Here is a 15,408-nt window from a genome sequence, read left to right as displayed (position 1 = left end):
ACCAGACGGTGCAGCTATTTTAACCCTGCAGGTAACTGAGGCCAAGAAGTAAGGGTCCTGCCCTCACCCCCACAACTGGCAAAAGTTGGGGTTGGAATCTGAATAAAAAAACACACATCATTGATGAAGTAGTAAAAAATTAATGACACGCAGACTACACAGCACACAGCAATCAAAACACATATTCGAAAGGCTATGACTTCTTCAAACTGTGGCTGAAATAATAATCGTTTTCACTTCACTGACAATATTTTTATGCCACCATTGTAAGCACTTTACAAATATTAAGTCACCTAATCCTCACAACAGCCCTTAAAGGTAAATAGTATTGTCATCCATTTTACAGATGAGGAAAGTGAGGCACAGAGAGGTTAAATAACATGCCCAAGGTGACCCAGCTGGTAGGCGACAGAGCCGTTTTAGTTAAGATTTAAAGCTCTGTGTGGAGTTTATTCCATGTATAAGCTGTTGATCCTGAGGAAATAAATGTAATAAAGTTTTCATCTATACTATTTAATTTCTAGCCAGATTCTTTTTTAAAAAAAAAATCATCGGGGCTTCCTAGGTGGCGCAGTGGTTAAGAATCCGCCTGCCAATGCAGAGGTCACGGGTTCGATCCCAGCTCCAGGAAGATCCCACATGCCGCGGAGCAACTAAGCCCGTGTGCCCAAAAAAATAAAAAAAAAATAAAAAAATAAAAAATAAAAAAAAAAAATCATCAAAGTACTATATGTTCATGGTCTCAAATCAACAGCACAGTTAAGAGGAAAAGCAGCATCTCCCAGCCCCACTGCCCTCCCTTTTCCTTTAAACCACTGGGCTCCTCCAGGATGAAGCTATGAGGAGCCTCTAGAGACAGACGAAAAGAGGCTGCCTCTGAAATAATCTGAAATTCATTCTTTGCCTAATTTTGGGGGAGAGGGCTGAATGAAGACGATTTTTCTGAGACTGATTTCAAATTACGCTGGCAGTATAGAAACTGCCCCTGGGACCCAGGCAGGCCCACCCTGTGCTCTGGTGCTATGGGGGCCTAAGTGGTTTCCAGAGGTCCTTGGAGGACAGCAGACGCCATTGCAGGTCCTCTCCATGACGCATGCAGGGCCTACCCAAGCAAGATGCCGTGGAAAAGACCTGGCTGTCCCAGGTTACGCAGACCTGGATCCCAACACCCTCTGAGCCTCCGTCTCCTCCTTTGTAAAATGGAGCCAAGAGCAACAGCCACATCTCAGGGTGGCCACAAGGACCAAATAAGGGGATGCCCTATCTTTGCACAGATGTAAAAGCCTGGCACACGGGAGCGTAATTTACATGCTGGCTATTTCTCCCTTTTGTGGTTTACGGAAGGAAATGTGTCCTGTCATCCTGTCAGACACACCTGTGTCCCCCACCCCCACCCCCAGCCTTAGTTCCTCCCCCTGTGGGAGTTCATCCTGGCAAGAGAAAAGTCAGCTCCCACCCAGCTGAGTTCAGCCAGGGTTGGGGATTCTCAGGGTCCCCAGTTCTTCTTTGGTGCAGATATTTAAGACTCAATTCTGCAGCCTCGGGACCTAACCCATGTCTTGGGAGAAGGGTTGCCACGCAATGGAAATCCTTTCCAGAGAGTTAGAAGCTCAACAGAGAGCCACACTTGCATCCCTCACAGTGGGCTGAGGTACCCCTTGCTGTCCCCATAGTACAGACGCTTCACTCCCTGCCTGCTGCCTTTCAGAGTCGCTTGGCTTGGGTGATGAGAGCTGTGGCCAGCACAGGCCCACAGGCTGCACCCTTCCTCACTTAGTGTCCTAGGAGGGGCTGGAACAAAAGGGTCTGCCACTGAAACACAGACTCTGGTGGCTGGAAGGAAGCCTGGGGATTCATGCATGTCAAGCTCCAGTCTCTGAACTCAGCTCGCTCCAGAAATAAAAGTCTTACCCACTCCCCAGCATAGGAAGAGATCTAGACCAGCATTTCTCAAACTTAAAGATGCATTCGAATCACTCAGGGATCTTGTAATGCAGATTTTGACTCAGCAGGTTGGTCTGGAGGGCTGGCTGCCCTCCGAAGCTCCTGCTTTAATAGCAGGAGTGCAGTCCGTGGACAGGCCGAGTTCCCCAGGGCAAGAGCATTTTATCTGCTTCAACCACAGGGTCTAACATCACAGTGCCTTTAACACCATAGAAGACATTTGTTGGATGGATGGATGGATGGATGGATGGATGGATGGATGGATGGATGGATAGGCAGGCATGCACGAAAGGATGGATACTGATAAGAAGATCAAATGTACAATGAGAAACAACCGGCAATTGATAGACTGTCTGATAACTACATATCTAGATAAAAATGTCCTAGAGGGGAAACGAGGGAAGGGGGGAGGAAGGAAGGGAGGGAGGAAAGGAGGAAAGAGGAAAGCAGGGAGGGAGGGAGGGGAAGAGGGCAGTGAAAGATGAAAAACTCTCTAAACCCCCAAAGAGTTTTCTTTTTATCTCTACTGGAACATCTTATGAACTTAGAATGATTTATGGATGTGTCATATCCCCTCCCACAGACTCCGAGGTGTGAGTGCGCAGGGCTGTGTCTTTTATCTCCTAATCCCCAGTGCCTGGCTCTAGCATAAATACACACTTTGTGAAATGAATAGGGATAGTAGCTCCATTCATGAAATCCCTTTTGGGTACCAGACATGGATATCTCATTTAATCCTGTAACAGTCTTAGGAGGTCAGTCCTATTATCCCCACTTTACAGATGAACAATGTGAAGCTTAGGAGGATTAAATAAGATGCCCACAGTCACACACTCAGCAACTGGGATTAGGATCCAGGCGACCAGAGTCCATGCTCTTGACCAAGGGAGAGCCAGGTTTTGTGAGGCCTGAGGCTGATACATTTTGAGGGGCCCTCTTTAAGAAAAAGCATAGCCCCAAAAATCTGCTGCAGAATTTACAAAAGAGTATGACCATGTGAACTTAGCGCCAGGACCCTTCCTGGCCTTGGAGGAGCTCAGCAGCTGAGACTACATTAGCTTCATGACAAAACGGCCTCTGATCTTGACCCATGTGCTGGAAACGAGAGCAACAGGAAGAAGGGAGAGGAAAAAGTGTCAGGGGAAGAGGGGAAGAGATAAAACGGTTGCAAAAGGAAAGAGAAGAGGGAGTAAAAAGAGGGGACTCTAAAGAAATGGTTGGAAAAGAGAAAAAGCCATCAGAGGGACTTCCCTGGTGGTCCAGTGGCTAAGACTCCACGCTCCCAATGCAGGGGGCCTGGGTTTAAACCCTGGTCAGGGAACAAGATCCCACATCCGGCAACTAAGACCCAGCGCAGACAAACACATAAATATTAAAAACAAAAAAAAGCCATCAGAGACGGGACAGGAAGCTGCTGAGCGGGAAGCTGAAGATCCTTTGGATGAATGGGGTGGGGACGCCCTCCAGCCAGCGGGTCCCACCCAGCACCTGGGAGGATGGGCCCTCTGCTCTCTCCAGGCCTCTGTGCCTCCACCTGTACACCACGCAGCCTGCTCCCCACAACAACCCTGCTTCGTCCTGCCCATGTGTCTCCTTCCCAGGCCTCTCCTCAGGCTCTCAGACCCACCTGGGGGCCTGGGCCTGAACTGGGGCCAGGAGGGCTGAGTAATCATCCCTCCAGCAAGCCGCACCCAGCCGCATGCTTGCCCAGGCAGCTATCTCTTTCCTGGTTCATCACCTGAGTACCCAGCAAGGAGATGCAAGCCTGGGGCCCGATGTTTAGCCTGGTACATAGAGGAAGCAAGGTCAGGAAACACCTGGTTCAGGGCGGCCCACTGGCCTCCCCCACGGCCCGACTGCTGGGTCCTCCTTAAGAGGGTCGTGCCTGCCTGGGTCTTTGCTGCCTGTCCTTTGAAGTCACCTGTTCTGAGATCACGGGCACTTCACTTGGCCCAAAACTTCCAGTTCTAACCCTAGAGTGGGAAGGGTGTAACCAAGAGACCCTCCAGACCAGCTCAGATCTCTGCTGCTCAGAGGCAAGTTCAAGGCCACACCTCGTGGAGCAGCCAAGATTAGGCCAATAAACAGTGAAATCTAGCCAATATTCCTCCTTCTCCTCCGAGGTCCCTGAGGTCTTCCATGCGCCATATCTCCCCAGACCATCACCCAAGGCTTTCAGACATGTGCACTACATTCAGCCCAGAACCAGGCGCAAGTCCCAGCTCTGCCAAAAACCCAGTGTGACTTGGGGGCCAGTCACTTCATCTCCATGAGCTATGATTTCCTCAACTGTTGAACGGGAACAAAATGTTCCTCGTGGGGTCTTGGTGAGAATTGAAGGGATGATACCTACAAGCACATTATCAATGGATGGGTCTAACCTGGGCTGGTCTCTGGGGAGGGTCAAGGCTGAGAAATGGAAGAAGATCCGGATTTGTTCAGAAACCAACACAAATTAACTGTGTGATCTTGGGTACTTAGAATTTAGTTTCCTGACCCACAAAAGGGATGGGAGAAGACAGTAGCCCAAATCCCTTCCAGCTCTGTGGTTCTGTGGTTCCAAGGTCTCGCCTCACACATTCCCTGGCCAAGGGGCAGCTCCAGCCCTCACGAGAGAGCAGGCTGTGAATCTGCAGTGACCCTGCTGGGTGATATTCGAAATGTAATAACTGGTGAAGCAGACACAAGAAACACTCAGAAGGGATGCTGGCTGGTACGCCGTATATGACCCTGCGCAGGACAGCTTTAGTCCAAGGTCCAGGAACAAGGGGAGGAAACCTCTTGTCCTTGGACTTTCCAATCCTGTTGCTCCACTCATGGCAACAATGCAGTTCCACTGAGCAGTACACTCTGTCATCCTCCTCCCCAAACTCCTCCACCGCCCCACAGCCCCAAACAAAACACCCACACAGTGAGAAGTCATGCACCCAGAAGAGAGATAGACAGACAGAGGGAGAGGGAGAGGGCCTTTTGACATCATGGACAGCCAACACCCGGTTGGGTGGAAGCTACTCAGGAGGGAAGGCCTTTACGACATCTAGGTGTGTCACCTGTTCTGAGGCCTCCAAAGGGCCTGTGAATGACTCCAGGTGTGGTTACAGCCCCTAGGACGGGTGTCAGGTTACAAGACACATAATCATTCCAGTTTGGCAACTTCACCTGCAGGGTTGCTTTCTTACACCTGCCCCACAGTCCCCAAATCACTCCTGGAAGACAGTGGTAGGAGGGACGCGGCCAGCTCCCCGAGGGGAGAGTGATGCTGGACTCCAGGGACCGAGGCCCACCCTGCACTTAGGCCTCCTCCAGCCAATGCTGCCCAGGGATCGCTGACCTGCTGGCCAGCCAGGGCCCAATCCTGTGGCCCTCCTCCTGATTTGGGTTGCCCACTTGAGCTCCAGGCCGTAGAGAATTCCAGAAGATCACAGAGCCAGCATGGTGAGTGGGGGGGGGGGGGCTCTGCTCCGACGACTGGGGGAGGGAGGGGGTCCCCATAAAGGGCCTTTCAGTCAGCTGAGAATTTTGCAACACCTTTCAGGTTAAAAAAGGCAGTCACACCTAAATCACCCCCATACTCCAGCCCCTTATATATCTCAGTCCCCACCTGCCCTCCTCGCCAGCAGCCACTGCACCAGCACCATGCCAGGGCCATGCTGCCTGCTCTCTTGCCCAAGGTCTCCTGGCCTGTTGGCTGGAGACTGGAGCCACTTTTCCAAGCACGAGGGGCTGTTTTGACACAATGGTGGCCCTCTGCCACCTCTCTGGGGAAACTGACTCCTTTTCTTTTTAAAGAAAGCAGTGGAACACTGCCTCAGAACAATCTAGGGTGCCATGGAGATCTACTTGTCTCTTCTTTTGCCTTTGCCTTCTCTCCTCCTCCTCTGAACGCTGAGAGCTTCTCCACTGTCTTGGGGCAAAGAGAATCAGTCCCATCTTTCAGGGAGGACAACTGAGGACAGGGAAGGGAGGAGGTGGAACCCAGGGAGGCTTCCTTCTCTGATTGTTGGCCAAGATGCTGCAGTTGCCAACAACCAACCTGAAAATGAAAGGGGAGGAGAGGAGGGGAAGGGAAGGGGGAACATTACATCCAGGAGACAAAGGGTGACCTGCTGAGGCCCTCAGGAGACAGTCCCCTGACTCCCGAGCACTTTCCATGACACCCCCCTGAAGAGTCTGGCAACACTTTAGCCCCAAGGCTGGGGTATCTGGGGCCAGAAAGGGGAAGGGCTCTGCCTGCTTTACTCTGCAATTCAGCCAGGATCGAAGCACCAGCCTCCCGTGTCCCATCCCTAGAAGCCCAGCCTGTGTGCAAAGAAGCTCCACCCTGGTGGGGCTCTCAGGAGAGAAGAGAGCCATGCCAGCCTGCCTGAATGTCAGTAGCTTCTGGGTGGCACTTGAAGCAACATAGAAGGGGGCAGTTTTTAGAGCAGATTGCTGGGGCACTAGCTGTAGAGTCGAAAGGTCACATGGCCAGCTCCCTTGCAAGCTGGTTAGTTTTGAGACTCTACTCTGAGACTCACTGTCTCCCTCTATAAAACAGAAACATTATCCACACCACCCCCTAGGCACACACTCAGGGTTAGTGGAAAGATTAAATGGGCTAGTGATATATGCAAATAGCATCTGTAAACCAGGGAGCCCTGTACGGATGTCAGGATTTATGACTAAAGAAGAATCCACTCCAGGGAATGGCAGGTGGGCTGTGTGGCCAAGATGGACCCTCCACTGCCCGGGGAAGGAGCTGGGTGCTGCTGCAGGGGTGAGTCGGGGCAGGTGGACACACTGCAGTGGAGGGAGAAGGCATGGGGCCCCAAAGGCAAGACAGCAGCGTAACCAGATCCAGGATGGGGCCCAGGGAGCTCTGGCCCCCGAGCTAACCATTAAACCACCCGTGCCTGATAATTCTGTTATTTCCCTGTAATGAGGCCCCGACAGCTATAGCTCCCAGCCCTGGGAGAGATGAGACAACACTTCCTTCTCCTTCCACTCCCTGCCTCCTCCCACACCCTCGGGCTGCTCCCTGGACAGAGTCCTGCATGGTGGCTGTCTTCTTATGGTTCTTCCTCAAACCTCTTCAACCGGGTGCACCAGTGACACAGGAGCCAGTGGGGGTGGGAGGGGGACTGGGCAGAGGTCTGAGCCCCATTTCCCCTCAAGGGGAATGTGTCCCTTGATACCTGATACCTACAGCTGAGCCCTGGAGGGAAGCCTGAGACCCTAGGACTAGCCATCCCAATCTTAACTCATTACTGCCCAGGAGGCCCCAGCACTCCATGAGCTACCAGGGTAGGGTGTTCAACCCCAGAGGTCAGCCCAACCCTCGGGCTGCCCTGCAGGAAGCAGGTCCTCCCTACCGCCTCCTCCTTGATTTGCCAGCTGGTACAGACCTAGGGGTGGCTGGGCTTGCCTGAGGCTCAGGAATGTGGCAGGGCAGCCGTCCAGCCTGCTGGCAGCGGGGGTCCACAAGCATGGGTGGGGTCCACCTCCGAGAGAGGCCGAGTCCAGGAGCCCACTCAGCCCTGATGGTGCTTTCCTGGCTTGTAGACAGAAGAGCTGGGCACTTGAAAGAGGGTAAGATAGGCAAAGGCGGGCTAGGCTCCCTCCTGTTCTCCAGGCCCCCTCCCTACCTGCTGTGTCCCTCAAAGTATCTCCATCCTTCCAACAGCCATTTAATCAGCCCCTGCTATTGGTCAGCCTCTAGATGGCCAGAAGGAGGGCAAGAGGGCACGATGCCTAGGTTCTGCCCTGGAGCTGCTTGAAATCCAGAGGAAGGACAGCTCCTTAAGCAAAGGATGCTCAGGGAGTGTGACAAATCCAATACCAGAGGCGGTGCCAGGTACCCCAGGAGCAGAGAAGGCAGTAAATTCTCTCTAGGGGTGGTCGTGAGTTGTCCCAGAAGAGAAAGTACTTGCACTAAACCTTGAAGGATGAGCAGGCGCTCTCCAGGCAGCGAAGGTGGGAAGGGTATTCCAGGCCGAGGGAAGAGCAAGAAAGCGTGGCTGTGGGGGACAAAGGGGAGGGTGCCGTGGCTGGAGCAATGGGCGCACAGAGGGCACAGCTGAGGTCTGGGCCCCGCGGGGTGGCTGTGCAGGCTCTGCATGGAGCTCGGGTTGAGGGTCCCCACTGTGCCTTGCAGCGCAGGGGGGCCTGGGCCAGGGTGGAGTCCCTGCAGCTGCCAGGGGTTCACGCTTTGGGCTGAGCCGCCCCAGAACCTGGCGCAGCCCACCGTTCCCCCTCCCAGGTAGGGCAGTCGGCATTCAGCGCTACTCATCCATCCCAAGTGACAGGCAGCGTGCCTCCTCTGTGCTCACACTAGACTCGCTGGGCTGGCGAGAGAAAGCAGACTTGGGCCCTGCACTCAGAGCTCAAGTGTCTAGAGGAAGTGGAGGGCAGGGAGGGGCAGATGGTTATCAATCACATCAATTCCTGTGATGAAACAAGGGGGGAGGGGTGGCGATGGGAGGTGGGCCATGCCAGGCAGAGGGAACAGCTCTTGTGAGGTGGACGTACATCCCCCAGGCCCTCTTTGCCTCCCAGGGCTCTTCCCGCCTGCCCTTGGGGTGGAGCTCTGTGCCTGGCTACTGACACGGAGAAGTGGTTTAGAAGTCAGGCCTGGTCCGTGTCCCCGGGCCTCTCCCCTCACCCTCTCCACCTCCCCTCGGTGCAGTCGAGACCCCAGCAGTCATCTGCAGCAAACACCCTTCACTCCCAGCCTGTGCCCTTGACAAACACTAAGAAAATCTGAGGAGCTGAATGTGGGAAGTGAGAAGAGACTTGTTCAGGGCAGAGGGGGAAAATGGAAGAAAGAGCCCAAAAATGAGGCTCAGGAACTCCAGACAAACTTTCTGAAGCCCCAGAACTAACCCAGGACAGCAGGAGACAAACGCGCTCAGGCCTGAAAATCTTGGCAGGCCTCTCAGATTTCCCAGGCAGCTCTCCTCCCTTCAGCCTTCCTTCCTGCTCAGATGAAAACAGCTGCCTGCGTAAAGCACCTCAAATGCCCAAGCAGCGATTCCCTCAGACAGTGATTCCCCACAACCTGAAATGCGTTCATCTGCTGCATTCTCTTCTAAACCTGTTGCCACCAGACTGTGAGCTTCTAGTGGAGGCTCTGTGTCTTTTTAGCCCCAAACCTAGCACAGGGCCTGACACAGAACAGGCACTTCATAAAGGTTTGTGAATGAAGGACAAATAAATGACCAAAGACTGGAACCCCTATAATGAGAGGTCTGATTTATGTGACACCGAAAACAAGATTTAGCCAAGTCTGATTGGAAAAGATGCCAGATGCTACTGGAGCTGTTATCAAGCTGTTTGCATCCCAGACAGGGCAGGGGTGAGGCTTGAGCCCACCTGGAAATCCCAGTGATGGGAAAGAGAGAGAGTCTGAGCAGAACCAATGTGGCAATCCCCCTGCGACGTGCTGAACCCCACCTTGCAGCCTACAGCTCTGACTGTCAGGATTGCAGCAGAGGAATTCGCAAAGACTCAAAACCGCAAAGCCTCTCCGCCACCCCTCCCTCCCAGAGCAGCTTCCAGCTTGCTGGCATAATTCACATGCAACCGGAAACTCTCACAGGGTAGCAGGTGAAAGACTTGAGGAAGAGGGCAAGAGACTGAGTTGGCACCCATTCAGGGATGGGCACCCATCCAGGGACGGCAGCAATGTCTTCTGTCACGAAATGTTCTGCATATCAGTCTGGACGGGCTCTGCCTGCTGACGTGGCTGATGCTTTAGGCATTTCCTACAGTCTTAATTTCTTCCTTTATAACATGCATGCATTCATTCAGTGCGTGTTTCCTGAGCATGCGCTATGCGCTATGCACGACGCACTGGCTAGACACAGTGGGAGATTCAGAGAAGAATACCCAAAATCGAAGCCCTCGGTTCCATATGCTCCAGGGGAAACCACTTCCCCCTACCCCAGGCAGAGCAGGGCACTCGTTCACCCACGGACATGAAACAGAAAGGGGGCAACGTAGCTGAGATCACCCCATCTCACCTTCATCCCGTTCCCACCCTGACACTGGGGGCTTCACGCATGATCACACCTCCAATTCCCAGGGAGGAGGATCCTGCCAGGCTGCCGGGAGGACCTACCCTGGTGAGCAGGAATCACTGATGCTCTAAAGAGAATAATAACAACAGCAGCCACAACTCATCTCCACCTGAACACGGGAAGCACAGCATTTTGTGGTTTGAGAAGCACATTCCAGAATCTCCCTGAATCTCACCCCAATTCTCTGAGCCGTAGTGATCCTCCTTGTACAGATGAGGACACTGAGGCCCAAAGAGCTCAAGTGACTTGAGAAGGGCCACTCAGCCAACAGGAGTCAGGGCTGGCATCTAAGCTCTGGGAGTTTGGGATCAAGTGCCCTGCTTTTCCTTCATGCCCTCCGTCTCCTCTAAGATGTGGACCCATAAGAGCTGAACTTGAACTAGGACAAGAACTTAAACTAGAAAGGACCAGGGGGCCCCACTTTCCTGTCTAGAAGCTGATAGATTTTATGATAAAGTATGCATCTAGGGAAGCCTGCATCAGCTGGTGCAACCAACTGGAGGAAAGACAATTTCTGCAAGGAGACTGCATCCCTCGCTAACCTACTAAAGATCACTAAGGAGGAAAAAAACACATGGACACAGGAAACCAGTGGACGTAATTAATTTAAACTTTCAAGAAAACCAAGAAAACGTTTCATGCCTGATGCTGCTTAGGAAACAAACAAACAAACAAACTCGAGTTACCATGAGATCACTAAAGACAGAAAATTGATTTAAAGAGAGACTGTCATGAGTAAATCAGGCCTAGGACTAGTCTCATCCATGGGACAATGCATCAGAAGTTCCAGGTTCACAGCAAGCTCTTCAGAATCGCAGGCCCTAAAGAAAAGGACTGTAGAGGTCTTCCAGATAAGTGGTTTCACCAAATTTGGTTCCGCTCAGAGCCCTTTGTCCCCCTGCAGTGTGATGTAGAACCCCACATGGAGAACAGAGACAGCCAGAGCTGCAGGGTTTGAAAGGAGTGACCCCCACCCACTCCTCCCCTGCCTCCCTCCCCCTGCAGCGACCTCTGGGGGCTCCCCCACACCCCCAAGGGTGCTGAAGAGCCCGTATCTGGCCTTGCCTTTGTCTACTGGGGAAATTTCCTTTGCGATCCGGCTTCTACTCACAGTGCTTCTGTGGCTTCAAACAATCTTCCCTTTGCCAAGAGAAGGCCATCTTTCTGTAACTTTCCCCATTCATCCTTAGCGTCCTCTTTGCCTCCGCCTTGAGATAGCCCTACACATTTTAAAGGATCACGTCTGTGCTACCCTACGTCTTCACTTCTCTGGCCTGCATCCTCCACCCTTTGTTCATAGAGAGACCACATAGGCCACATGACATCACTTTGGGTCCCCTAACTGCGCTGGTCCCCTAACTCCCCCAGGGCACCATCGTCCTTCAATTCCTTCCCTAAAGTCAGAAGCCTTGACCATAAAATAGCTACCATTTGTTCAGCTCCTATTACACACATGCTAGGCCCTCTACTAGGCTCTTTCTCATTAATAATTAATGATTTTTTAGCATCTATTATGTCCAGCACTTGCTAGGTTCTATATTGATATTGTTCTTAATTATTAACAAAAACAATGCAATATATACTCCGCAGACATGAGGCCTTTGTCTACTTGTTCATTGCTGTATATCCAGCCCCAGAACAGTGCCTTACTGAGTGGACAAAGTATGATTATTGTTGTTATTAATATTTATTGCATTCCTACTATATAACAGGCAATGTGCTATACACTGTGCATATTTTGGTCTCATTAAGATGAAGACATTGAATTTGTCTTTCTGTCTCTCTCTCTCTCTCACACACACAAACACACACACACACACACACTCACACACACACACACAATTGAGGCTCCCAGGGGTTAAATAACTTGCCTGAGGCCTGTGCTCCATCCAGTATAAAACACAGCCTCCCCTAGCAATTGGCAGCCCAGAAAGGAAAAACTTCACCAAGCGCTCCCAGAGTTATATGAGTGGGCAGGAAAGTGGCAAAGGAGCTTCGGGTTATACAACTGCAAAGTAATAGATGCAGAGCGGTCATGGAAGCAGCACTGAAGCACTATTTACAGGATCACGAGTTCAGAGTTCACGGGCTGAGATCCGGGAATCACTACAGACTTTGGCCAGGAGATGGCAGCTCTTTGCTGCAGCAGCCAAGCCGGCCCACTAGTGGCTGGTTCTCTGGCAGCATCCAGAACAAGAGAGAATTCTGGGTCCTGCCCTGCGCAGAGCCGCCTGCGGAGCCTCCTCCAGCGCTGTGGGGGGTCCTGCTCCCCCACCCCCCAGGGTATCGGAGGGGATACATTTTCACATGCTATCTCCTCTGTATGTCAAAGCACTGAGCCACATGCATCATCCCAGTTAATCCTCACCAGCAACCCTGTGAAATAGATCATATTCTCCCCATCTTACAGATGAGAAAACTGAGACTCAAAAAAACTAAGTAACTTGCCCAGGACCACATGGCCAATAAGGGGAAGAGCTGGATTCAGGCCAGTGCTCCTGCCTCAGAGCTCAGGGGGTTTAGGAGCAGAGACCCCTTCTGACCAGAGCAGCTGAGACCCCTCAGACCACAAACACCAACTGCGGGGGACCATGAGCAAGACTGTTCAATCATGAGAGCACAAGTTGGGGTTCCTGTGGGCTTGAAAAGGTGCATTGTAATTAGGAGGTAAAGCACCTGACAAAACCTTTCTCACTATCTGGTTTTATGATAGCCAGTTTTATCACACCTGAGTCCCAAAGAAGGCAACTGGGTCCAGGAGATGTTAAATGATTTACCTAAGGTAAATAATAGCTTCACAGATAAATAGAAGAGTCAGACTTTATAATACTAAAGTCCCTCTTTCCTCCCCATCATTTCTCTCCCAGTTAAAGTTTAAAGGACAATTCAGGACAAGCAAAGGGGAGAATGATTTTTCAAAGGCAATATAAATGTTGTGGGGTTCTTTTATAAACCTCAGCCTACATCACGGATGGCCGTTCCCTAGTTCAGGTAAATTACAAGGTTTAGAGAACCATGCCAAGCTTTGAGATACATCAGCTCTTCCCAAAGGCAAACCCTTAAGGGTCCCTGTCAGTCTGGGTGGCCTGACTCCTGATGGATTTCATGTCCCCTTCAGCCATTGCGCAGGCATTGTCCTCAGGTGTGCAAAGATGAGGCACCTTCCTTCCCATCAGACCCTGCAGGGAAGGGAAGATGGGCTGGATGGACCCACTACCCTGGGGTAGAAAGAAAACTAAATAAAATAGAATTGCTGACAGAACTCACAGAGGCTACAGAGAAAGGGCTGCTTCTCCTGAGACCAAAGGATGGGATTTGAGAAGAGACAGGTAACAGCAGCATCACCTAGAGGCAAGAGCTCTGCATTGGGGAACCAGGGCTTCCTTCAGTTTGACTCAACCCAAGAGGTATGTACTAATACCTCACTCCTGCCCTTCACAAGGTCTTGCCATGTGACCTAGGGAGAGACAGCACAATGCCTCTGTGCCTCAGTTTCCCCACTTGTAAAACAAGGAATCCTTACACCTTCACCCTCTTCCCTGGCCCTACCTGGAGTTGAGAGCTGTGCCTGTACATAAAGGCTGATTCTTAAATGACGGCAGCTGAACAGCAGGCTGGCAGCAGGATAATGGCAGGCTACCTGACACCTGCCTTCTGCCCCAGGCCCTGCCCCAGAGCCATTATATTCTGGGATGGGGCCAAGGTGCTCAGCTCAAATTGCCAGCAGGTCAGCACCTATGTGGCTTAGAACAAGGCAAAATGGTTTCTAATGTAGCAGCCGAGGCTGAGGTTGGTCCAAAGGAAAATGTGCTGCTGTCAGGACGCCTCAGCACAAGGTAGAGAGAGTGAGGATGTTTCCAGAGGCTCCTCCGTGCCAGGGCTTGGATACCCCCCTGAGCATGGCCTGGGGAAAGCGGAGATCTGCCTGGAGACAGGCTAACACTTCAGAAGATACCTGAAAGCCAGCATGACTTGTCATCTCTGAGAATCTTCCACGCACTCAGGGCTGCTGCAGCACAGCTAGGCTCGTCTCAGGAAACTCACACCCTCCTCCCTTGACCTGTGATCCCCCAGCACTCACTTTATGTCCCCTTTCCTCACCTTACCTGTCATGGCTGAGGCACCCAAGAGAGAGGGTACTAGCTCCAGTCTAGCAAAGGCACCAGACTGCAGATGGAGAGGACAAAGCTGCTTGCCGTCAGGTTGGGGGTGGGATGCAGGTTCACAGGTCAGAACAGTGTGAGGCCCCTCAGAACTGCCTCTGAGCACCTGAGCCAGCGATGGCCGAGTCCCACTCTGCAAGCTGACTGGGAGCAGCCTCCAGGTACCCTGGCTCACCCAGAAAACGTTCCCCACCCCCTCCCCTGGGTTTTCCTCCCTGCTATGTCACCAACCTTAGCAACCAACTGCCACCTGCCAGAGCCACAGAGGACCTGTATGTCCCATCACCTAGCAACAGCAGCATCCTTGCTCTAGGCTTTCCCAGAGAGACCATGGGAAGCCAGGGCTTTAGACCCCATGGGAGCCTGAAGCTGCCACAGATCAGATCAGAGCCAGAAAGCCCCTTTCTGTAGGCCCCTGCTTTTCTCCTTCTACACCCCAATCATCCCAGCTCTGCCCCTACCAACTTCTTTCTCGAATAAAGAAATGCAGAGTTAGCACTGCAGAGAAGAAGAAAGAAAGAAACCCCCAGGGGCAGGCTGCTTGGCAAAGAAAGCAGACAAAGAGCTGGCCAGGCTTTCTGTTCCTTTGGTCTCTGTGAGCAGCTGCCTCTTCTCTGCCTTGTTGTTAGCCTGGTGGTACCCATTTCATTGTGTGTTTAATAACGCTCTTATCTGCTTCATCATCTCTGAAAGAGAGTTCCCAATTACCCGAAGGGACCTTGAGGTTCAGAGAGGTTGAGGAGCGTGCCCAAGGCCACCTAGCAAGTCAGAAGTCAGGGCAAGATGAGAGCTCATATTCCCTGGCTGGGTCTTTGTCTTCTCTGCAGTACACTTAATCCTCACCCCATTAAAAACAAGAGCTGCCTTATGTTTCATTCATTGTCTCTGAGCTGGAAGGGAAACAGCTGAGATATTCATCTGTGATTTGGAGCTGAGCTAAACCCAGCCAGGAGTTTCTTGGGATCTAAAACAGGGGCTGAGGGTAATTAGTGAATAAAGGATGGAGAAGCAGGTGAGAAAGATGCAAAACTAATGGAAGAGAGGGAAGAAGGGGTACGAATATCCATAAAGCCCCTACTAGGTGTCAAGCTCTGCAGTAGGCCCTTTCCTCAGTACAGTCTTAGCCCTGTTCACTGACGATTTAGCAGGGTCAGGAACAAAGCAGAGGTGGGTTTGCCTTCAGAAGGAGGAAGGGCTGGGGAGGTGCTGGGGTAATTTCTGCATGTTGTCTGCATGCTAATTAA

At 51.9% G+C, this 15,408-nt stretch overlaps 1 protein-coding gene across 2 annotated transcripts in view; it reads left to right on the top strand.

Moving 5' to 3' along the window:
- The first annotated feature begins 5,124 nt into the window (after nucleotides 1-5,124).
- TMPRSS4 (transmembrane serine protease 4) overlaps nucleotides 5,125-15,408 on the top strand; it is a 35,574-nt gene continuing 25,290 nt past the window's right edge. For both annotated transcript variants that reach the window (XR_009055503.1, XM_057749237.1), the window contains exon 1: nucleotides 5,125-5,379. Coding sequence is in view for 1 of the 2 variants with exons in the window: in XM_057749237.1 (XP_057605220.1) it covers nucleotides 5,377-5,379 (3 nt within the window). In the remaining variant the exon portion in view is untranslated. The remainder of the gene's footprint in view (nucleotides 5,380-15,408) is intronic.

The sequence above is a fragment of the Hippopotamus amphibius genome, chromosome 9 (genome assembly GCF_030028045.1).
Source record: "Hippopotamus amphibius kiboko isolate mHipAmp2 chromosome 9, mHipAmp2.hap2, whole genome shotgun sequence".
Lineage (NCBI taxonomy): Eukaryota > Metazoa > Chordata > Mammalia > Artiodactyla > Hippopotamidae > Hippopotamus > Hippopotamus amphibius.
This window is presented reverse-complemented; position numbering and strand designations above follow the sequence as displayed.